Source organism: Sphaerodactylus townsendi, linkage group LG06, assembly GCF_021028975.2.
Source record: "Sphaerodactylus townsendi isolate TG3544 linkage group LG06, MPM_Stown_v2.3, whole genome shotgun sequence".
Taxonomy (NCBI): domain Eukaryota; kingdom Metazoa; phylum Chordata; class Lepidosauria; order Squamata; family Sphaerodactylidae; genus Sphaerodactylus; species Sphaerodactylus townsendi.
This window is the reverse complement of record NC_059430.1, coordinates 59,414,539-59,440,059: the sequence shown is the minus strand read 5'-3', so window position 1 is coordinate 59,440,059 and position 25,521 is coordinate 59,414,539. Positions and strand designations below refer to the sequence as shown.

The following is a 25,521-nucleotide window of genomic DNA, read 5'->3' as shown; positions in this document are numbered from 1 at the left end:
CTACCATTTTATTTTTATGTGTAAATCTTCTGTTTCATTAGTTTCCCCAAGAAATGTCTTAACTTGTCTTTGCTTCTTTTGAACCCAAACACCTCCTATTTGCATGTGTACTGTAAAGAAATTCAGATGGTCTTTTCCTTTCCTATTTTTGATTGGCTAAAGATGATTTCATAGTTTCTTCCCTGTCTTTTCAGTAGATGATTTGTCTGATTAGCTGCTATGAAATCACAATATATGCACTTTATTGGAAACTCATCAAAGTGTGGCAAGAGGTCCATCATCTGCAGATCTGGGACTTTTTAATAATGTCATTAGTAATATTTGCATTGAACTTGCAGCTGTGTTTAGCAAGAAAGCACTAAATACTTTTGGGCGAAGTAACCAGCATAATGAAGAAATTCATCCTCACAAAATCCTGTGAAAAAGTGGCAATACTATTCATCCATATGATGCCCTGAAATAATTCATGCAGTCTCTTTAGTGCCTTTCTGCCATAAACTTTAGTAATCAGCGAATCTTTATTTCTTTATCATAAAAAAATAAAAATCTGTGCTCATACTTACTCATTTGAGGTCTTTATGATAAAATTTTGTAAATTGTTTTAACAGTATCAGAGCCTGTGTGACAGTTTATTACATTCAGGGATGTGCAGTGCTATTCTGGAAGCCATCTCTATGGAATCATAGATCTCATCCTCAGGGCTGTATTATGTGTCAGCCCAAATCATACTACGTCTTGCAAAGATATCTGTATATTAATCTTACTTTGTATGTTCTCCCAAAGAAAACTAGAACTGGCGCAGTTAGAGGCAGAATGAAAGAAGGGCTGAAGGACATACACATGAAGCTGCCTTACATTGAAGCAGGCCAATGGTCCGTCACTTAGTATTGTCTACTCAGACTGGCAGTGGCTCTATAGGGCCTCAGACAGGGGTTCTTTCACATCACCTATTGCCCGGTCCCTTCAACTGAAGATGCCAGGGGTTGAACCTGGGACCAGGCTGCGTGCCAATTGTACACTCTGCCACTGAGTTGCAGCCTCTCCCACAAATAAAATCAAACTATAGTGGCTTCTGGAATCCTGTTGTTTGATTACAAAGGTCCTACAAATCCCAACCCCTGCTTCAGAGATCCATCAAATATTAATATATTTTTAAACATCTGCCACAAATGGTCTTTAAACAGAAAAAAACAAACAAACAATGAGCTGTCACTGATTCTCAGGTTACCAGATCCTCTGTTGGACGAAAAGCAGCCTTACAATCCCATCACCCAGACCCGGTATGGAGATACTTTGTTAAATTCAGTAGCCTCATAAACTCAGCTGAATAACATCCTACCAAAATGTGAGTGAGGATGATACTGCTTGATGTTATTATTCTATAGCAGTGGTGGCGAACCTATGGCATGGGTGCCAGAGGTGGCACTCAGAGCCCTCTTTGTGGGCACGCACAAACAGAGTTGCCCCCCCCCCCCCACATCTAGGCTGGCCTGGGCTGCTGGGCTCAATTATTAGCAGGGTAGATAACTCTGTTAAGTGCTGTTAAACCCCACTGATTTTCATGTGAAGAACTAAAGTGATCCTTTACCTGAGAGTAAGCTTGGTTGCTGGCAATGGGGCCTGCTTCTGAGTAAACCCTCCTAGGGTCGTGATTCACCCATTGGAAGAGTTGCACGGTTGCTTCAAAGCAAAGCCACCAACTACCAAGCTTACTCCCGAGTAACGCACGCCTTGGAGCCAACTGTTTTTTCTAAACTAAAACCTCAATATTCAGTGTTGGCACTTTGCGATAAATAAATGGGTTTTGGGTTGCAATTTGGGTACTCAATCTCGAAAAGGTTCGCCATCACTGTTCTATAGTAAAGCTGTGTTGATTTATTCCTGCTGAAGGCATGAAAAAAATGGTTACATCAAATGCAGAGGTTAAACTGGGGTAGTATCTAGGCTTGGCAACCTCCAGCGAACCCACTACAGGCCTGGGGAGTCCCTGGAATTAAAATCTATTTCTAGACTTTAGAGATTGGTTTCGCTGGAGAAAATGGCTGGTTTGGAAAGTGGGTTCCTGGTGTTATACTCTGCCTTCCCCCAAGTCACTAGGAATTTTCCAACCCAGAGCTGATAACACTGTAGGGCAGATTGCCTTGAAACAGAATAAAAGGCTGTGTCTACTTCAATAATTTTTCCCTCCAGTGTGGCACTGATGCTTGTGCAGAGGAGGGAGCCTGGTTTTCTTGCACAAAATACATTTGAAAGGTGCAAATGTTTTTCAATATTGGTTTGTGAATTGAATTTTTGATACTGTCTCTGTTCAAGGCAACCTCTCCTCATCCATGGTCTTTCTGTCTTTCCTTTTCTTTCACTAATTTTCAATGAATTTGCACTATTGTACCCATTCACTTATACACCTTATGGATTTTGGTTGCAAAAATCCAGCTTTTCAGCATTTGTTTTGCAATTCCATAAATCACTGATATTCCAAGTTCAAAGCTGTCACCTGTGCGTGTATTATTCCCCCTTTACCATGTCTTTTTCTCCCATGAAAAGACTTTGAAACACTGCTGAATGTAGACTAAGAGTGCATAAATTCCAAGAGTGGGAGAGTTCATACATATAGGAAACTTGTCAAAATATATTTCTGGGCCAGGAAGGGAAAGTAAAATGGGGGGGGGGGTGTTAAGGTTTGGTGCAGATAAAGCTTAAGAGTTCAGGTTGCATGCAGTTTATCATACTCACACTATGGATATGAGTAGCCTGGACTTCTATTTGTCACTAGTATTGTTGCTTCTACTGTACTATGAATTGTTTTTCTAACTAAAATATGTATGTCTTTGTGTACAAACTGCAGTATTGTATGGGATCTCATTCTATAGGGGTCAATTATGAATTTTGATAGGGTTTTAGACTCATTCTGCTTATACACAAAAGAAGAAAACAACTGTCTCTTTTAAACACAAGGCTTTCTTTTAAAAGCAAATTATGAAGCACTGAATTATATTTGCATATTCTGAATTAGCAATATTGGCTAGACAAACCAACCCTGTAATATGGTTCTTTTCCATTGCTAGAGCTAGGCAAAAAGGTGCGTAATTGTTCGTAAATCATTAGTAACTTCAGTTCTAGGTTTTTACTTTGTGGATTGTAGCATAGTGATATGGTATTTCCATGGTAACCGAAGAATCATAGACTGTACTGAAGCTCTAGTTTTAATTCTCTTGTCATACTGGCATTCTTGAATATAAAAGGAAAGAGAGCTCCTGTACCTTCAGTAATTGCATAGAATTGATTCAGCTTTTCTTACCTGTTAGTTTTATCTCTTAAACTTGTTAAAGGTACAAGCATTCTGTTCTCCTTTACAAATTGTGTGTTTCATATTTCACGGAGCCCAAGAAATCCTTGAGGAAATTCTTACAGAAAGTAACTAAGTTAATATGGAGTTAAGGTTCCTGATAAGGTTTCATGGTATATGTACAAGCAACTGTCAACTTCATTTTACATTATTTTCTAGTCCCGCATCTCTTCTTTCTGATAGTACAGGCCACCATTAACTGAGCCAATTCAATGTGCAGAGTGGCTCTGGCCGCAAATATTGCAAGGTCTTCATAATTATTGTTCTTGAGGCTGGCCAAGATGTTTTGTCAAATGTGTTATTAGGCTGCTATCCTAATAGCTGTTTATTCCATATTAACACAGTATTTTGTGTGGAAGTAGATTTAAATTCAATACAGCATTGCCTTTAGAGTTCACACTGTGTGAGTTTACTTTTAACAGTATATTTGCAAAGGGCATTTAAAGTACTTATACTGTTTTCAGGTTGGTAAATTGTATATTTCATAAAGTACATTTTTGCTATATCCATTACATTGTACTTTTTCGTATAAATATGAACATATGACCGCCATTAGCAATTGGATGTTTAGGTTTCTTGGCAGAGAATAGACTTAAGCATTCTTAAAAGTACCTGCCACATGAAAGGCATCTTTCTCTGATCAGTGGTTTTAAAACCTACCACAGAAGAGGTTGTGATGTAGAACTTAATCTACAGCTTACAAAAGGCCTAGATAGCATTCTGATTAAAGCATAAATATGTCCTTGTTGGTCTGCTTGACGTGCGCAGGATGAGTCTGGAGCAATGTTAGGACAGCCTAATGACTTCTTTAATGTTATGAAATTAGCCACAAACCAAGACTGGTACTACCGTTTTTTTCTGTGCTTGTGAAGAAGGGGATTATTTGAGTAAAGGTAATAACTACTGTAGTAGTATTTACCCCAGTCATTCACTTGGATCTGAGCTCCCTCCCTAAGGCAGAAATGTAAGTCTTCCAGTGCATAGCCTACCTGTTCTGTTAGCAGAGAATATGAAATGTCTGTGTCAAATAAAATGATGTGGTTGGCAGACTTCACAAGTGAATCATTTTAATTTTATTAATGGGCAGAATGAAATGACAGACTGAAGTTTGCTTTTTGTAGTGCATTGATTTAAGGCATTTTTCTCTCTATGAAACAAATTTTTTAAATGGAGATGATCCTTCACTCAGGAATTTCTGTATGCTTTGCTTTTGTTTTTAATAGTGGGTGTCAACAACCTTAACTCCCTGTTAATTTTCAATGCAATATATATAAATATATATATATATTATATAAAATGCATATATATGGTACTAATTCTGTATTTTCCCTGATAGTTGCTAAACCTTGAATGCAGGCAGTTGTCTTGGTTGTAAGACATTGATTGCTACTGAATGTATAGGAAATGCTTCCATTTTGCAAAAGGAAATAGTGTGTGTAACATGTACCATTAATATGGTGTGTCCCAACCAGCAAGTATGGTGCCTTTCTTTTTTTAAATAAAATTTTAAGCATAACATTTCATTCCATTGTAGCATCACCTACCACCATGTCTTCTGAAATATGTTTTGCCTATTTCACCACACTGTGGTTCTAAAGTTACGGTACAACCGATCTCAAGTCTTAGCATGAAAACAGACAACAGTAGTCCAGTAATCACCAGTGTGCCACAAATGCATTTATGAAATGCATAAATATACAGTTCTATAAAAGCCAAAACTGTACATGTTTGTTACTTTGTCATTACATTGTAAAATACTGTAAAGTTGTTGTATGTCTTAATTTGCATTATAAAAATGTTTTCCTACATAAAGGCATCAATATAGCAACTTTGTATAAAGGTAGCTTTTTAGAGTTTATTTTATAAAAAAAAGTCTAAAGAGTTGGGTATTACCATTGCCAAATCTCTCTCTTACAAAAACTCTCAAACTTCATTTTCCTTCCCCTCAGTTCTTGTTGAACATTCCAAGCTTCCTTTTAAGACAAAACAATATTGTACTATGCATAGTATGTTTTTATTTTTCAACCACCATGTACTACCATTTAATTTTGGCTTATATTTTCATCGAGCTTACTAGATTTCCGTTTTAAAATGTGTTCTGTAATATTGACAATATTGTCCCCTCACTGATGCCAGCTTCATAAGAATTGTAGCATGGCAATAAAATATTGATTTTTACTATGTAAGCGTGTGCAGTGCTTCTTGGGTTTCTGATCCAGGGTTTGTTGTATCTCCAAGAGTTCTTATAGTCGATTCAATTTAAACTTTTTTTTAATGCAACACACACGATACATTTTTATTGGCTGTTGTGGCCTGGATGTTGAAGCTGGTTGATAAATTTCTCTGAATTATTCAAGTTTATTACAATAATGTACATACTGCTTGACTGAGTGCTGCAACAACAAGTAGTCCCTGCCTCAGACAGTTTGCAGTTGGCATTTTGCCTCAGGTGTTATGCTCAGTGGGATAGTTTTGAATAAATAACCTACTGATCTGAAAAGGAGAATAATTTCAGAGTTCCTGGGGGTGGGCAAATCTGTTCAAGCAGAGAATGCTGAATATCAGGAACTGCTTTAAAGATAGGCAATTGGCTGGGAAATCCTGAGGAATTTCTAATATAGTCCTTGATATCCAAATGCCTCAGTCCCTTTATGCACCTTATTTTCTTACTGTAACTCATAGAATTTGAAAGAATCACTGACAAGTATTCATCCCAGCCAATGCTTGCACAGTACCAGTGAAGGGGAGCTCACAACTTCCCTTGGCAGCTGATTCAACAGTGGAACTGCTCTAACTGTTGGATATTAGGGGGAAAAATGGTTTCCTAATACCTTTCCGTACATAATTTATACCCATTATTGTGAGTCCTATCCTTTGCTACCAACAGGAACAGCTCCCTGCCCTCTGACAGCCTCTCAAATACTTATAGAAAGCAACCATGTTCCCCCTCAACCTCCTTTTTTCCAGATTGAACATTCCTAAGACTTACAGTCTTTTATTGGTAGGGTTTTGGTTTCCAGGCCCCAGGTCATCCTCATTATTCTCTGCATCTGCTCCATTCTGTCCACATTTTTTTAAGTGAAGCCTGCCCGTGTTACATGCATTAATTAAACATGAGCACAGCACTGTGGGCAATGCATTCACATTTGAATGATCATCTGGGCATACAAAAGTTCTCTACATCGAGCAACTTATCACAGAAACCTGGTTGTGCTAGTTTTCTACCTGCAAGCTTTGGTGTAGGTTGTCATCAATATATTTGTGTTACTCCACTCTAGATAGACAGATATAGATGTATAAAATTGGCCTTGGACCATTTATGGATGCTCTATTTACCCTGCAGCTGAGAAGAAGTAGATTCTGTAGCTTTGCATCGCAGTGATGTTTTCCTGTTTACACCATTATTTTTTCCTTGCAATTTTTTGTTTATACAGGTTACCCTTCTGCAAAGTGTACTTAGTCGAATCCCCACTAGAAAATTAAATACAGATACAACCAGGTTTCAAAAGAATTGGCACCTTTTCTCGAGGTTTCACTCTCCCCACCGCAGCATGTTTCTAGTGAAAATATCAATGCCTATCACGGATTCAAACAATTTTATGCTCCCCACAAGCGAGCAGCTCAGCAGGTCTATCCTGATTGGCTGTCGTGCAGTGTTGCGGTGGGAACTTTTTTTAAAAAAATTGGCACGAGAATACGTGCTTACGTAAACGTAGGTCCGTGGTGGCAAACCTTTGGCACTCCAAATGTTATGGACTATAATTCCCATCAGCCCCTGCCAGCATGGCCAATTGGCCATGCTGGCAGGGGCTGATGGGAATTGTAGTCCATAACATCTGGAGTGCCAAAGATTCGCCACCACTGACGTAGGTGCATACGCACAATCTCCCCACCTATGCCACTTTCTTTTGATTTACTACTTGTGCCCACATTTCAACAATTTCTGCTCCTTGTGCCCACGTTTACACAGCTTCTGCTCATCATGCCTATACAAACAAACAAAAAGGGCTGCACGCAAATCACACACAGCCCACTGTGCTCTGATTGGCTTTGAGGCCACGCATCACTGCCAACGGTGGGAAATTAAATCTAAATTGAAACCCCGATCCTCCCCACCGATCTGGATCCGGCACATGTTTTTGGAAAAGGTGCACATACCTGCAGGTTCTGAAAAAACATGCGATTAGGGGGAGAGGAAGCACCAGAACCAGGATGAATCCCTGTTCGGCGATCAGGCAGTGGGGAGTTTGTCGTGAAACCTGGATATTTTGTATGAGTATCACACGATTCATTGGCAGTGGGGATTCCACCCTTATCCAAGCCAATTCACTATTTTGCTTGCCTGCCTGCTTCCTTGTTACCATGCAACCTCCACTTGCAGGGGTTGTCGGCCAGCTGTTGCTGCTGCCATTTTTGATCTAGCATTAGTTCTCAGACCTGCCTCAATTAAAGTAGGCAGCCAATATGAAAAAAGAGTTTTGCATGCCAAGCAATAAAAACTTGTCTTGCAGAAGGCAAGGGAGAAAGGGAGGGAAGAATGTGACAAGAATGTTGTTAACAGACCCAGCCTTGCCAATTTCACTGGGTTCATCACTCCAAAGATAGACCTTCACTATTAAAATAGATAAAAAAAGAAACCCTTCTGATCATTCTGAAATGGTGCCTGAAGTGTAGGAGGAAGTACTGTGGGGTGGGCAGGGGAGGGTGCGGATCTATGGTGATCTCTTTTGCTTTCCTTGCAAAGGGAGAAAAAAATCGAACTTCAACAGCTTTCAGAAACTGCAGGGATTCTCTGATGTGAATGTGGGGTGACTGCATAACCGAGAATCAAACCCAAAGGGAATGTATGCTCAAAGCAAAGGAAATCACTTGCATGTGAATGGCCAAGATCTCCTGGAGATGTGGCAGAGGTCCTGAATTGTGACCTGGCCTTGGTGGTTAAGGTGAACAAATTGAACCTAAATGCTGAAAAGAGAGAGGTAATACTGGCTGGGGAGGAGAAAATCTTGAAGGGCATTGTACTTCCCGCTGTTGATTGAGTTCAACAAAAGCCTTGGAGTTGTACTGGAACAAGTTAATGCAGCTGAAAAAAAGGCTTTCTAACAATTCAGCTTAGTTTGGAGAAAAAGGATATTGAGGGGGACCATGATTGCTCTCTTTAAGTATTTTGAAAGGCTGTCACTTAGAGGAGGACAGGGAGCAGTTCCTGCTGACAGCTATGGATAGGATTCACAATAACGGGTATAAATTACAGGCAGAAAGGTTCTAACTGGATGTTAGGGAAAAATGTTTTACAGTAAGAGTTGTGCAACAGTGGAATTACTTACCTAGAGAGGTGGTGAGCTCCCGTCAATGGTTATCTTTAAACAGTGGCTCAACAAACACATGCCTGGGAGCAGGGACATAGGTATAGATTTTTTATGAGGGGGATCGGGGGTGGGACCACGCCCCAACTTGCCCCTGGGGGGCATGGCCATGCCTCCCCAAGTCCCACCCCAGCCTCAGTACTTATTTTTTAATTTAAATTTTACATTTCTATCCCGCCAATTTCCAAAGGGACTCAAGGCAGCTTACATACTTATAAAAATACAATAATATAAAACATTACAAAGTGTAAACATTAAAACATTACAAAAATGTAAACATTTGGAGGATATAAACATATATTAATAGAAATATAAACATTTGGAGGAGCTTAGTAGAGAAGAAAGAGAAGGGAGTGCTCTAACACATTTGGGAACTCCACTCTTCTTCCCAGAGCCCTCCACTGTCATCTTTACAACAGCCCTCCAAGGTAGCAGAGTCTGAGAACACGTTACTAGGCCGAGGTCATCGAGCTAGGTTGTGCAGCAGACTGGGGATTCGAACTCAAGGCTCCAGAATCTCAGCAAGACACCCTGCCCACCATACCCCGCTGCCCAGTCAGAGACGGGCTGAGAGGCTCCTGGGAGGCCCATCGGAGCAGCTCTCCAAGGTCAGGGGTGGCAGACTTCCCTGCCCCCCCCTCCCTGGCTGGGCTTCCAGCCGGCAGTCCCTTCTGCCCTCTCCTCCAGGCAGAGGTGTAGCTAGGGAAAATGGAGCCCGGAGCAAAATCTGAGTCCCCCCCCCCCCCCCCTGGCAGCCACTGTGATGCTGGAATCCACCTCCAAACAGCATCACTTTCAATGATGTTTAAACTAGGGAGCCCAGAATCTCCTTTTAAATCCACCTTAAAGGGAGAATCTGGGGTCCTTAGTTAATACAACATTGAAAGTGATACTGTTTGGGGGTGGATTATCCCCCACCCTTAAACAGCATCACTTTCAATGTTTAAACTGGGACCTCAGATTCTCAGATTTAAATCCATGCCGAAGGGGGTGGATTTAAAAAGAGAATGTGGGGAAATTTGGGGGTGCCTGCTGTCAGGGGTTCAATTGTTAAGCTAGCAGCACCAAACTATTAGGGTATCTTTAGGAGGCCCTCCTGATTATACCACCCAGGTTTGGAGAAGTTTTGTTTATGGGGCCAATGTTATGGACCCTCAAATGTGTAGCCCCCATGTCCTATTAGCTTCCATTGGAAACAATGGGGGATTGGGGCACCCCCTAAACCAAACTTCACCAAATATGGGGGGGTATCATCAGGAGTGTCACCTGATGATACCCTGAAATTTTGGTGCTGCTAGCTTAAAAATTGCGTCCCCTGCAGCCAAAAATCGAAAAAACACTTTAAAATACAAAAAAACCCCACAAACGGGGGTGGGGGGTGGTGGAGCTTAGGACATGTAATGGGGGGGTTTGAACCTTAACTGGGAGCTCTGAATTGAGCATTAAAGAGCAGCTATTTAACACCTGGCGTAGCAGACCCAGACAGTATACCTGAGAAAGTCAGCTCTAGTCCACGAAATCTTACACTGGATGGGAATGATGTTAGTCTTCAACTTACCACATTTTTTCCTTTAAACTGTATCGAGGACTGACATTATTACTACCAGGGGAAACTACATCTCCCAGCAGGCAATATTTCATTCGTCTGCAGCTAGCGGAGATGAGGTACAATCAGGAAGCGTCATTTCCGCTGTTCGTTGGGGGAGGCCGTGGAGCGCAGCGCGTTGAAGTAAGGCTGGGCACGAGGCGGTAGGAAAGGCTCAGAGACCGCGGCCACCATGGTGAGTCGGATTGCGGAGCCACGTTGGGGCCTTCAGCTGGCTTCTGGAGTCGTTACTTGTTTTCGGGATGCGCATATAGTGTGTGTGTGTGTGTGTTGGGTGGCGGTCGAAGCTTCCAGAATGATTCGAATAGGGCGATGGAGGAGGAGGCTGATGGGGGGGAGGGGGATGATCGCGGTGTAATGGCGGCGCCGACACGCCCCTCAGATGCGGTCGGTGTTGTAGCCCGCGAGCCTTTATTGGTTCTTTGTGAAGAAAATGCCTCGATCTTGAACTTTCTTAGACGGTGCCTGCCGTGCCCACCGCTGCTGTTCTTTGCCGCCCTCCTCTTCTAGGCCGATGTCCGGTTGCGCCTCCACGTGCGGCTGCTCCTGCCTGCTGGAGGCGCTGGGCTACCTTCGGCCTTTTGCGACTTCACACCTATTCTTGCAGTCCCTTAAATGTACATGGATGCCGCGGCATTCAAATGTCGCCTCTGCGGTGAACTCTAGGTGACCTTCGGCTAGCCTCAGTTCAGCCGTCTGTAACTGGTTGGCTTTAACTATTGGCCTACTTTGCAGTGTTGTTGTAAAGATGGAGAGGATTAATGTATGGGAATTGCGTTGATGTCTTGGGTCTCTTTTGGCCGCCACCCCCCCTCACCTATATACTTTTCAAGGGCTTCCTTGGTGACGTGCATCTCAGAAACAGGTTCTACGTTTAGTTCCACCACCAATAAAACTGACGATACAGTCAGTAGATATAAATTTGTGGAAATGTAGAAGCCTTAGAAAAAAAGCGCTTGAAAATTATGGAAAAAATTAAAATGCCAAATCTAATATTGTTTGATTCTGTAACAACAATAACATGGTATGTTTGGTGTTCCAACACAAAAATCATGAGAATCTGTGCCTCAGAACAATGTTTTTGCACCATGGCAACAAGGTGTGGGTAAGGTCATGTAACTCAGATATTTGCTTCTGGTAAACTTAGTTGTACTTTTAAAAATACGTCTATATAAACTGAAGAAATAGATACTGTGGAATTCATGTAATGATGATACTATGAAATGTATGGTTTTTCATGCTGTGGTAAATATAGCTATATTACCATTATTTCAGGCAACCATGTCCCTAGCACCCGTGAACATTTTCAAAGCTGGTGCTGATGAAGAGAAAGCCGAGACAGCCCGACTGGTGAGTTCAGTAAAAAGTATAATTCCAGCATCGGTGTCAGTAAGACCTAACTGTATTTCATTGTTAATAGGTCAAACTTGAAACCATTCTAATTATTATACTTTTTGTAACTATTTGTTCTAGTCATCTTTCGTTGGAGCTATTGCCATTGGAGACCTAGTTAAGAGCACTTTGGGGCCTAAAGGAATGGTAAGATATTTCTAAATTCTGAAATATTGTTCTTGTCATTGTTATCACTGTCAATTAAATCTTTAATAATCCCCCAAACTTGGATTGCATAGGACAAGATTCTTCTCAGTACTGGAAGAGATGGCACAGTGACAGTAACTAATGATGGGGCAACCATCTTAAAAGCCATAGGAGTTGACAACCCTGCTGCCAAGGTTTTGGTTGGTATGTTTGGCAAAGTATGTTATAAGCATATTTTGTTGCAGTGAGATTGGTTATTTATTTATTATTTGTAGTTTGTCTTTAATGAAACAAATACTGATTATCTGTAGTCCCCTCAGTCCAGCTGTGGTATTTTACCCACTAAATCGTACTTTATCTCTGCACCAAAAGTAAATGATACTCTATGCCAAGAAAAAGCTTAAGATTATGAAGTCAATTTGAACTTTTTAAAACAAAATTACTTGCCTGTTGCCCATGGAAGGAGAGGGTTGGATTGAGGGAAGGACACATGCAAAACCAATAGCACACCTCCTGCCTGTAGTTTGGCACTGTAACAGTCTGTAAAAAGCAAATGAATTCAATTTCTAAATTAGCTTTTGTTGGGAATTTCTAGTAGTATTTCAGTAACACTGCTTATAAGATAACATTCTCCTTATAGATATGTCCAAGGTTCAAGATGATGAAGTTGGTGATGGGACTACTTCGGTCACTGTTCTAGCTGCTGAACTATTGAGGGTATTAAAATATTTAATGTTATTTTTAATTGCATCTTTATATTAAGCACTTAATATTCAGTTATCATTAAATTTATCCTAATATAGTGATATACTATGTTGGTGTAATACAGAGAATGGCCTGATGTGCTGTAAGTTAGTTTATTTTATTCTGCAAGTTTTTGTTCCTGAGTTTAAAATAAATACTTACAATTTCTCTTCAGATCAAATGGATATTAGACAGCTTAAGCAGAAAATTTTCTGCTAAAAAGCAATGCTAAATGAAAATATGTTATATCGCAAAATATAAATATGTATGCAATATATATCTGAAAGAAATAATTTAGATTATTCCAAGCTTCCGGGCCATTTTCAAGGGCACTCCTAAATATGTAACATTTATTTATTAACTGATGAAACATTTACATACATTTTGGGTGTTGTGTTGTTTCCGGGCTGTATGGCTGTATTCTATTTTCGCCTGCATCTGTGGCTGTATGGCTGTGTTCTATTTTCTTAATTTTGGAGTGTTTTTGCTACTCAAGGGCAGAGCCCTTTGATGTTTATGTTTGAGGAGCGGAGCTGAGGGAAAGACAATCCTTCAGGTGTGAATCCCATGTCATGGAGGGCTTTAAAAGAAATATCATTGAGCAAAACTGGACGCAAATAGGCAATCAGTGAAGTGTGCAGGGTTATGGATGTAACATCATACGTTCATAATAGGTTGTCTAGTCAAGAGTCAACTTTGCTGCATTTTGCACTAAGTAAAGCAGCCTCGCATAAAGTGCATTTATAGCAAAGTTACAGAAACATTGGATGAATGTGGTATATTAGCAGAGTCTAGAAAGAAAGATAGGTTTTTGGAGATGTAATTAAGATAAGTGACTTTTTGCCACACTGTGATCCTGTTTCTTAAACAGCAAGGCAGAATTCAGTCATGCCCTTAAACTCTTCACAAGTTCTGTATATCAGATTTGTAAATATGGATTTCTCTTTGTCATTCTAGCATTTGAGCAGAAAGTCTCACAAAACCACATCTGCTGTGAAATGATATGCATTTGTTGAGGAACAAGCTGTTGGTATTAATGTAAACTGGATATGTTTGTTAATAGGAGGCAGAATTACTGATTGCAAGAAAGATTCACCCTCAAACCATCATTGCTGGTTGGAGAGAAGCCACAAAAGCAGCAAGAGAAGCCTTGGTGAAATCTTCAGTGGATCATGGGTTAGTTAGTGTTTCAGCCTTGTGACTTTTTTTGTCTTGATCTGCCATGCTTATATGTGGATGTTTTACATCTATACCTGGGAATCAAGCATCATTAAGAACTGAATGCTACTTGCATTCCTGAAAGATGGAATTTCACATTACTCAAGATAACATAAATTTGAAATAATGGCTTTATGGACGTTAAAAGTTCGGCAGATAAAACATTACAAAATCTGCAGTAGATTCCTGAGAACTTTCTATAGGAAATTAGCCGGTATGTAGGGTAAGATTATGTTAAATTTCAATAAGTTAGGCTTATGTCAGAATTTGAATCCTTGGTAAGTATGGTAGAAGGATAGGAAGAAGGATTTTGTTGAGGAGACAAAACCTGTTGCCAGTAACACATGGACATTTTGGGGTTCTGGAAAACTCAATATTTGAGAACAGTTCTCTGTAATACATTATGTCATTTCGTTTGCAGCATAGGAGTTAAATATATTAATGGCCTCTTGCACTGCTTATTGATTTCTGGTAACTGCTATGCTACTGAAGTCTTTCATGTTTGCAAGGAAAAACATGGTTTCTCAGAAAAGAGTATTGCTATTTCCTACCTGTATGTAAGGCATAACTTTAAATTATTTTCTGTGGAATGTATGCAGTGAAATGCTGTAAATTATTTCTGAAGAGTTTGGTGGCAGAAATTAGCCTTTTAAGCATATATAAGTTCAGTATAAGAGGGAGTCCATACAAATTCTTATTGTATGTTTCCAACCTCAACTCTTTGCAATGTGTTGAAAGTGCTGAAGTTTCTCCAAACTTTGGGAATGGCTGGCTTCGTGGCACAGGAAGCTTCTCTTGGAGACTCAGAAACCTAACTGTTTACATGTATAACTTGATGAGTGGCCACTTTTTAAATAAAATGCAATCTAAGTTCTTTTTTTCCTCCTTTTCAGTGCTGATGAAGCGAGGTTCCGTCAGGATCTAATGAACATCGCAGAAACAACACTGTCTTCAAAACTACTTACTCATCATAAAGAACACTTTGCTAAACTTGCAGTGGATGCTGTCCTTAGACTGAAAGGCTCTGGGAACCTGGAAGCTATTCATGTCATCAAGAAGCTAGGAGGAAGTTTGATAGACTCTTATTTGGATGAAGGTATCATTTCATTTATTCACAAACATTTCAGTGGAGCAAGAGGCATCTGTGCAAACACCATCACACTTCTTATTGTAGTAAAATAATGTGAATTCATAAAGCTGTTTCACACAGAATCAGAAAATAAATCCTTTAATTGGAAGTGAGAGGAGTGTGCTCCTTCACTGTTCCATGAGCTGAAATAATTCCCCTGGCTGTGAAATATGTCTATAAGTGTCTTTACAACACTTCCTAGATTGTTTTCATTTAAAAGACTGTAGACATAATTGTTTACATTACTCTGCCTAGCAAATCCATTTTCACATTTATGCAGTTGAAGGGTAACTATATGGTCTTCCGAGAATTAAGCATCTGAACTATTTTCAGATAATTGTTTAAAGATCTTAAGTCTGAATAGTATCTAGTGTTTTGTTTATGTTGCTTTGTTTCTAAAACGTGGGTAGGCATTTCCCAGTCAAATTGGAGTGATCTGTGGGAAAGGTTTCTAGTCAATAGGATGTCTCAACAATTCCTAGAGAGTCCTAGTTTCATGAACAGACATATATGTATTTCTTTTAAGTGTAACACTGATGGACTGAAGTCATTTTATTGGACGCATTATTCCTTTTCTTGCCATTTTTTCAAATACTAGATTTGTAGCATTTCAGACACAGCAGGAAATGTACAATGCATAGTGTCTTTAGCTCTGAGGTCACCATTTTGATTAATGATGTGCCCCTCATAGTTGGTACTGAGAAACAAATGGCACACTGGAAAAGTTGACAGTTTCCTTCTCACTGGCTGAACATTTGAGAGTTAGTGCCAAATCTACAGGGTTTCCTTTTTTTTAAAGAGACAGCACATACAAAGCCCACAGAACTGAAAACTGGGTATAATTTTTTCCAATTTTGATTCTTTCATTTTTTACTTTTGCTTACAAGCAAGACATGCACTTTCAACTTTGATCTATTTCATATGTTTCTCTTCTGGTAGCACTTGTATGACATGATATAGCGTGGCCCATTAAACATGGAACGTTTACCTCAGGACTCTTCTCTGTGCAGTAGGCTTGCAGAGGGCCCTCCTCATAGTTTTCTCTATACACGTAAGGAGGCACTCCCTCCTTTCCCCTGTGTTTTTCTGCAGAGGTCTGTACAAGAAATCTTGCTGTGACAGACATTTGCCCCAATCACGCAGCAAGCACATAATGTACTATGTTACGTATTTGTATGGATGGCAAGGAATACATTTTCTGTCCTATTGACCTACTGCATGGATGGTATTTCTGAGTGGAATATAGATTATAGGCAAGATTCAGCTTCATTTTTATGTAAGTGAAGATGCACTAGTTACAACTGAAAACTTAGTACATTGAGTAATTAGTAATATGTTTGTCCTTGGTCTATTTGTTGTATGGTGCACACTAACTTATTTTTCTGCTCCTTGGTGAATTATTGCCTTTGTACTCCCCAGAATTCTCCATCTTTCATTTTTTAATTTTGATAGAAGGTGGCTTCTGTCAGTTTCTGTATGCTTTTGAAAATGTATCTGTTTTAACTTATTTTTCAATGATGGATTCTTACCTATATTTCTGTGCTCTTCTTATACCTCCCTTGCCCATTTCCAGTCCATATCCTTTCCTACTCTCTTTGGACTTTGGTATTCTGTCAATGGGAGAATACATGTTTTAATTTTCTTCAGTCTAAAACCTATTTGATGTTATTTCAGGCAATGATTTAAGAAATATTTCTTGTTCTAATTTCTCTTCTAAATGCATGTCATTTAAGTAATTGCAAAATGGAAAGTTTTAACCCTGATTTTCCACCTTCTAATGAACTTAATATTGAAAAAGTAAGTCTGTCTGCATCTTGTCTGCCATTTCAGGTTTTCTGTTGGATAAAAAAATTGGAGTAAACCAGCCAAAAAGAATTGAAAATGCAAAGATACTTATTGCAAATACTGGCATGGATACTGATAAAATTAAAGTAAGTGATTTTTTTTTTGCAAACATTTCAGTGTAATCAGTTTTTTATATTCAAATTTTATTAATACTTAACCGCTTACAAAAAGCAAAGAAAAAAGATCACAAACTATAAAAATGTGCACTTAATATAAGGACTCCAATTTCATCTACATTGAGTGTGAACAATAAACATTACTTACCCTTGCTCTTTAACCACGTACTTAAAATTTCAACTTAATAACCACTATTGATAATTAACACATTTTTCTCTGTTAAGTCTTACAGTGATAATCCGCTAATCTTCAAAACCACTAGTCATCATTTTACTTTTTTCTGTTTTCCCAAGTAATCCATTAATCACTTCTAGATGTCCAAAAATTTGACCTTTCTTTAAGTAATGAAGTAAGTTTGGCTATCTCTGCCAGCTCCAAAACCTTCACCCACCATTTCTTTATTGCAGGTAAATCTGTAGTTTTCCATTTTTGCATATAAAGTATTCTTGCAGCTAATGTAATATATAAAAACAAAAGTTCAATTTTTCTCCACAAATCTGTCTATAAGTCCCAACAAGAAAGCTTCTGGTTTCAATTGAAGTCTTTTCAACCATTGAATGCATTAACTTCCAATACTCCTTAATTTTTTTACAAGTAAAATAACATGGTGTTTACATTTTCAATACATGTGAGAGGTGTTTTTTTTACATATTCGCTAATTTACTTGATATCATATACCGAAAATACATCATTTTATAAAAGTTCTCTTTTAGGTTAGAACGCAATGTTAATTTAAATCTCCTTGACACATATTCTCCCATATCCAAAATTAATGGCCCATTTTATCATTCACTTTTTCAATTGTTCATTTTCCATTTCATATCTCAACAAAAGTTTGTAGATTTTAGAAATAACGTGTTCATCATTTGTGCATAATTCCATTTCAAATTCAGTCTTGGTATTTTCAAAACCATACAATCTTTTAGCTTACTTAAATTTCTCATAATTGTAAAGAAGAGAACCAGTTACAAGAAATGCCTTCAGACAGTAATTGTTCTCTTGATTTCATTTTACGTTCCTCTTGCGAAAAGTTGAGAATATCATCATATACCATACATTTCTTTTCAAAAGGCATTTAAATCTGTTGTAAAATAATTTTATCTTGTGGTTTCCTTTTCAGTTTTTTTCTCAATCTCTAATACTTTTTGCATTTTTTCTTGTCTTTTTGTGTGTGTGTAAAATTACGTTGTATCAAATGCTCGATACCCTAGCTTAACTTGAGTTTCTTCTTACAATCTTGAATTACCACATGTTTTTGTAACACAGTTTCATTCAGTCTCCATCTAAACATACTTGGTTCCTTTTTGCATTCCAAACTTACTGGGTTGGGATCTGAAAAACTCTTAGTGACCTTAGAAGCCAAGTCTTTTGAAATCCAAATGGTATCAATTTTTGAAAAGGAATTTTGTCTTTCTGAATAATAAGTATATTCTCTTGCATTCCCATTCTCTTGCATTCCCACATATTCGCCCAGCCCAAAACATCTACACTATCAAAAATATTTTTGGTTGTTTGTTTTGTGTATTTTTAATATTTTTCCCTAAAGTTCTGTCCATTTGTTGTAATATCACCCCATTCTAGTTCCTCACCAATTTTCATATGTGAATTCTCTTAATTGCTCTAAAAAGGGTTTATAAATATCTGTTTTATCTTCATTTGGTGCATAAAATCCCAATACCATAGTTTTGACCCCTGTGTTATACATCTTGATCTACCAAAGTATGGCAAATAAATACACCAGAAATCAGGTATTTTAATTCATTATTAATTTCTAATCCATTTTTTCTGCTAAAGCAGCTCACAGAAGTTTACAGGCAAATAAAACAAACAATTGACATACTAGCGCAAAACAGCATATTAAAAACTCTAAGAGGGGCTGTAGTACAATAGTAGAGCATCTGCTTGCTGTACTGAGGGTCCTTGGTTCAGTCTCCTTAGGCATTTCCAGTTAAAAGACTGGACAGTAGGTGATGAGACAGAACAAGAGCAGAACACAGTGGAGAGCTACTTCCAGCCTGAGTAGGTTGTACTGATTTGAAGGACCAAGAGTTTGATACGGTGGAAGGCAAATGCATGCGTTCATGTATTTTATTTCTGTAGCGTGAATGTGTGTCAAAAAATTTAATGGATATTATTACCTGTTCTTGAATTTAGATATTTGGCTCCCGTGTACGAGTGGATTCTACAGCAAAGGTGGCAGAAATAGAACAAGCTGAAAAAGAGAAAATGAAGGAGAAGGTCGAACGTATTCTGAAGCATGGAATAAATTGTTTTATCAACAGGTATGTGTGGGCCTTTGTGAAATTTTTCCGTAAAGAGAAAACTTAGAAATAAGTTTGCTTGCTGCCACATTATTATGCATGCATTTTAATTGCAGGCAGTTGATTTATAACTACCCAGAACAGTTGTTTGCTGCTGCGGGTGTTATGGCTATTGAACATGCAGACTTTGCTGGAGTTGAACGCTTGGCTCTTGTTACAGGTACAGTGAAAAATTATTTATTCAAGAATTCATGCTGATCGACATATTGTTGAATTTTAGCTTTATATTTGAAGTAATTTAAAATTATTGAGAAATTACTGCAAGGATAGTAGATGAAATGTCTGCAAATATAGTTCTCAATGACTTTGTGTTTCTAGAATTTTAGTGACTTCAGCAATAGTGTTCCTTCAGCTTGTCTGTGAACTGAATGTGTTGGGCTGTTTCCTAAGACTTAAAAAACAGGCAGCCCAATCCAGGTGGGGACGGGGAAACATGTTGGCTGGATTCCCCGGTAGCACAGGTAGGAGAAAAACCATGAAATCCTCCTGTCCCCAGGAAACTCCATAGGGGAAAGGAACTTGGGGCCAGCAATCGTCAGGGTCTAAAAACTCAGTGAAAGCCATCTGCAGTTGGCTCCACCCCTGGAATACCCCCTTGCTCATTGGCATGCAGTTTCACACCAGATAGGTGCTGCAGCTGCCTACACTTACAGGTGCAGGTGCAGTACCCCTAGAGGCATGGGTGTCCTCATTGCTGGTGGGGGTACCCCTTACACTGTTGGGGTGGGCACCCCATTGGCATGAAAAAAAACCCCCACGGATTGGGTTCATAGATTTTAATACAGATAACTGCAAATTTCGCTCATACAATGTGGTTTTCCTTACCCTTCCTATATTTTAATAGAGTGCAATTCCACAGAGAGAATTAATGGAAGCTCTCTCCATGGATCAAAGCCTTACTTTTTGTCCTGCAGTGCACATTTTTTTCCTTGCTGTTCTTCTCTTGGTTTATAGAAAAGAAACTGGAAATTCTTATAACGATAACTTTAAGCACCTTATTAAGCTGAAGATCATTTCAGGCTTTATCAGATTGGACAGAGGCATTGTCATTCTTATATCAATTTCTAATTCTAACTAATACTTAACATTGGTTCATGGTGTTGGTTTGTAGCAGTGTACACTGCAATATGGGAAGTTTTTGTTCTATAAACATTGTTTCATAACTAGTCAAAAGCTATATGAACTTACATTCACAGGTGGTGACATTGCTTCAACTTTTGATCATCCAGAGCTAGTAAAGCTAGGGACCTGCAATCTTATTGAAGAAGTCATGATTGGTGAAGATAAACTTATTCATTTCTCTGGAGTTGCTATGGGTAGGTTGTGCCACTAGGGTGGCTTCATTTGAGTTGCTGGGGGAAAGGGAAGGCCGAGAAGATCTCCTTTCATTTGAAGGCGTTCATTGCAAACTCACTGTGACTTCTTGAAGTTCCACCTCTGCCATTGCAGGTTGGCCAGGTTGTGTGGATACATCCTCCATGACAGAATTAGCTAATTTAAGAATAGGAGTGTGTCTGGACTTGGGGCTGTGTTGCATGATAAGGCAGTGTTTCCCATACTTTCAGATGAAATGGGAGAGCCAGTCACTGTGGGACACCAACTATGCTGCAAAAATAATATTTGAATTGGATAGTTGTAGATACTGGGGCACTAACATTTCTGAGTGTTTGATCTAACTAGTGTTTGATCATTTGCTCCTGTTTTATAATCTTGGCTCTTTAGGTGAAGCTTGTACCATAGTTCTTCGTGGTGCAACACAGCAGATCATTGATGAGGCGGAAAGATCTTTACATGATGCGCTTTGTGTTCTTGCACAGACTGTAAAAGATACTAGAACTGTGTATGGTGGAGGTAAATGTTCAGCCTTTTTTTAATTTTTGAAGAAAATTAAATATCTGTAATTATTGCTTACTTGTTAACATTTCTGCTTTCTCTTTACAGGCTGCTCTGAGATGCTAATGGCTAATGCTGTTACAGAGCTTGCAAGCAGAACACCAGGCAAAGAGTCTGTTGCGATGGAGTCTTTTGCCAAGGCCCTGAGAATGGTCAGTTAGCATTCAGTTAATTATTGAACAAGTCTGTGGCACTAAACCAGGCCAGGTGATTTGCATAAATTGTAGTTTTCTGCTGTTATTGGATTTTTGATTTTTTTTTTCTCACTTCCAAGTTTGTAGTTCATATAACCAAAAAATCGCACTTTTAAATAAATTTATATCACATTATAAAAAAAATCAAAAAGTGGATAAGAGATGCTGAGTTGATATTCACCAGATAAACTCATTAAGCCAACCCCATGGGCCAAGTGTTCTTGGCCCATGCTTTATACTTGCAGAAGGGGAGTGAGAGTAACTCCCAACCTGGAATTTCCAGGTCAGTAGCCTGCTTCCCTAACTTTCCCTTCCTGCTGTAAAATGTGGTATTTTGTCAAGATCCAGAGTACTAATTACTGACTGGGCGTGAGGAGGCAGTAACAGCAAATGAAAATGTACTCTCAGTATGTATGAAAATACAGCAGTGGCGCTACAGGGATACCTAATGTGAGAAAACAGTAAGGAGGTGGTATCCTGATCTCTAATTCTTCCCCACCGCCACGTTCCCTTGGCCATTACAGAAATGACTTTGAGGTGGACAGGCTACAGTAGGGAAGAGGCAGAAACAAGCAGAGTTTTGCTAGCTGCTGGCTTCTTACTAATAATGTTATTTCTCCAAAATTGAAAACATTCTGTGGTGGCATTCATACATTGCGAACAAACTCCTGTTCATAACAGGGACAAACCTGACATTTTGCTCTGCTTGTTAGCATGTTCTCTCCTTCCCTCCTTCCCTGTTTCAGAAGGATTTAACTAAAATTTAAGAATCCTAGTTTGATCGAACACTTAATTATGCAGCCTATAGTCATACTTTCTGCATGAATGAGAGGAGGAAGCAAGCCAGAGACCATGGCAGGAAACCAATCACAAACAAATGAGTTTTCCCATGATGCCTGAGCTACATAATTAAGAGTATGTTTTTATTTTATTTTTTTATTTAGCCGACTACATTGTGTTTCTTTGGTTTAAAAAGACCTTGCATCTTAAATTATATTATTTTCTAAAAAATTAATTACAATAACATTCTTCTCTCTTCCGCCCTGTCTCACAGAAAACCAAGTGGGTCTGAAAATGTGTATTATAAATAGGAAGCCATGTATAATTCAGAGCTAGTGAAGACATTTGACTATTTTTCATTTTCAAGATTTTAAATGACCTGCCCTTCAGAAATGCCTTAATAGCCTTCTTATTTTGTCAGCTCCCAACCATCATTGCTGATAACGCTGGCTACGACAGTGCAGATCTAGTTGCCCAGTTGAGAGCTGCTCATATTGAAGGAAAAAAGAACTATGGACTTGGTGAGGATCTTTACAGATCAAACCTACTGTGAAATTTCTGCCTTTGTGTTTCTGTGGCTTGCTCGGCATGATTTCTGAAAAATGTCTTGTGATGTAGGATGTTCCGTCCAATAACAACAGTAAAAATTATACAGAACTAAGACTTACTAATGAATTTGGATTCCATTAAATACTAAATCCCCAAACAACGTATACCGATATTTAAAAAGAGATAAAGAATCTGTGAAGTGGGAAAATGTATATCAGATGCTTAATTTGATTCTTGTAAAGTTATTCCTGGAATATTGGGGAGCTAATTACTACTACTATTATTATTCTAATCTCTTGAAGACATGAAGGAGGGTACCATTGCAGACATGGGACATCTGGGAGTAATTGAAAGTTTCCAAGTGAAACGGCAAGTGTTGCTGAGTGCTGCAGAAGCAGCAGAAGTGATTCTCCGTGTGGATGACATCATCAAAGCAGCTCCAAGGTACAGCTTATGAGAGAACACCTTTAAACTTTAGCAGAAAAAATAACTGCTTTAGAGCAGGGGTGGTCAACCTATGGTGCTCCAGATGTTCATGGACTACAATTCCCATCAGCCCCTGCCAGCATGGCAAATTGGCCGTGCTGCCAGGGGCTGATGGGAATTGTAGTCCATGAACATCTGGAGCACCATAGGTTGGCCACCCCTACTTTAAAGTATGTCTTACCAGATGTCTTATAACTATATAGACCAGTGGTTCTCAACCTTCCTAATGCCATGAACCTTTAATACAGTTCCTCATGTTGCGGTGACCCCCAACCCTAACATTTATCCATTTTACAGATGGAGAACACTGATGCAGAGAGTCTTAGGCGACCCCTGTGAAAGGGTCATTCAACCCCCAAAGGGGTCCCAAACCACAGGTTGAGAACCACTGATATAGACATTTGTGAAAGGATTTTTTGGTTGTGCACTGTGTTGCCAGCTAAGATTATTTGCTCAGAATCTAAGCTGTAGGCTCTCAAACTTGAGAATTTTTAGCAGCTATGTGGAATACAGTTTTCTCTTTCAGCTTCCATGTACTAAATTCTGACTTTTTTTTTCAGGAAACGAGTACCAGACCGTTACCCATGTTAAATATTCTGCAGTCAATAAGACCGTATGGACCACAGCGTTGGAAAGTACTTGTGGAGTAAAGAGTCACCATTTCTAGCACTGGCATATAATTATTCATTGGTTGATTTAACTTATATTATTTTGAAGACCAATTCATTTCAAGTTGTACAACATCAATATCTCTCCTCCATTTTTTATTAGTATGTAATAAAAATTTCAAATATATTAATTGACCTCTTTCCTTAATATGGTACTTCTAAGCTTTTTGTAGAAATTATTAGAATTTAGCTATTATGGAGTACTGAATCAGACGAAGATGCACAGAAAACTGGTCACACAAGCACGGTTTACTTCTAATGCCTGAAATGTATCACTGCAATTAAGGTAATACAAGTCATTAATTTTTAATATCTGATTATACCATCCAGAAAGTAATTGGACTTCTGATCACTTTCTGTTAAATCTGGCTGAGATGCACACATTTTTCAAGAAAAATTAATAATGGTGTATTTTCTTACAAATTTCTGGAGAGGCAGCCCTGCAAGTGTTGCAGCAAAATTTATTAATGTGTAGTGGTATAAGCACTTGTAGGCTAAAATCAATTCAGATACTATCTATGTGTTTTTCAGTGAATGTTGAGAGTAGCTTGTGAATTTCTTATATACAGTAGGGGAGGAGCAGATCACAGGGAATTTCAAAAAAAGAAAAGAAAATATGAGTTCAAGCTTCTCAAACTCTAAAGCACACCTGAATTTTAGCACAGGCTTTTAACGTTTCACTTGGAGAAGTATTAGAGATCAAGCTTCAGTGGATACACTGCTGTATCTCTCTACCAAGTGAGTGGGTAACAATGATCCAGAGTGGATTTTCCAGGATGGAAGCTAATTTGTTCTAGGTCCAAAAGATTTTGATCAGACATCCAGGCAGTGACCAAGTGCCTGGTATAAAGTTTGTCGACAGCTGAAAGTAAGCTAATTGGGCACTGGTTCGCTGGCAATGTATTTTATTTCTTGGATTTTTTTTCACCGCCCTTCCCGAGTAGGCTTAGGGTGGTTTCCAATATCCGATAAAACAAAGTATGAAACATTATAAATACTTTAAAACTTACACTATTAAAATTAAGATATTAACAACATAAAACAACCGCAGGCCATCAGTAGATCTATATATAGGTTCCACTTTCTGTTGTAATTTTACTATTTAATGGGACCCCCAGGGACAGGGGGAAAGGAAAAAGAGGGAACATTGGAGGGGGGAAAGAAAAGGAAAAATGGAAAATAGGGAAGGGGGGGAGGAAAGGGGAGAAAAAAGATGGAAAGGAGAATAAAGGAAAAGGGGGAGGGAAGCATGTTGATATATCACTATAGCTGCCTCAATTGTATACCTGGTGGAATAGCTCTGTCTTACAGGATCTGCAGAATTGCATTAGATTCCATAGGACTCTAGTCTCCAGAAAGAGTGTCCCATTAAGTAGATGCCAGGGTTAAAAAAACCCTGCCCTGGTCGAGGCTAGCCAAACTTCCCTTGGGCTAGGGATCACCAACAGATTTTCATTTGCTGAATGCAGTGACCTTTGAGGGACATAACAGATGAGGCAGTTCCTCAGAGACACAGACCCCCCCAGCCCATTTAGGGCTTTAAAGGTTAACACTAAAACCTTGAACCTGACCTGGTACTTCACCTGCAGCCAGTGGAGATGGCACAACACTGGTTGGATATGTTCACACCAAGAGGTCCCTGTGAGGACCTGCACTGCTGTGTTTTGGACCAGCTGCATAGAGCGACATGCAGCAATCTAACCAAGAGTTTACCATTGCA

General features: G+C 39.0%; 1 protein-coding gene across 1 annotated transcript; it reads left to right on the top strand.

Moving 5' to 3' along the window:
• The first annotated feature begins 10,363 nt into the window (after positions 1 to 10,363).
• CCT2 (chaperonin containing TCP1 subunit 2) lies at positions 10,364 to 23,928 on the top strand. The gene is made up of 16 exons (XM_048499114.1): positions 10,364 to 10,493; positions 11,594 to 11,668; positions 11,792 to 11,857; positions 11,950 to 12,061; positions 12,498 to 12,574; positions 13,665 to 13,777; positions 14,713 to 14,915; positions 16,779 to 16,879; positions 19,065 to 19,192; positions 19,288 to 19,391; positions 20,428 to 20,547; positions 20,954 to 21,082; positions 21,173 to 21,276; positions 22,520 to 22,619; positions 22,950 to 23,091; positions 23,694 to 23,928. The coding sequence occupies exons 1-16, from the start codon at positions 10,491 to 10,493 to the stop codon at positions 23,722 to 23,724; spliced, it is 1,608 nt and encodes a 535-aa protein (XP_048355071.1). The 5' UTR covers positions 10,364 to 10,490; the 3' UTR covers positions 23,725 to 23,928.
• Positions 23,929 to 25,521: the final 1,593 nt, after the last annotated feature.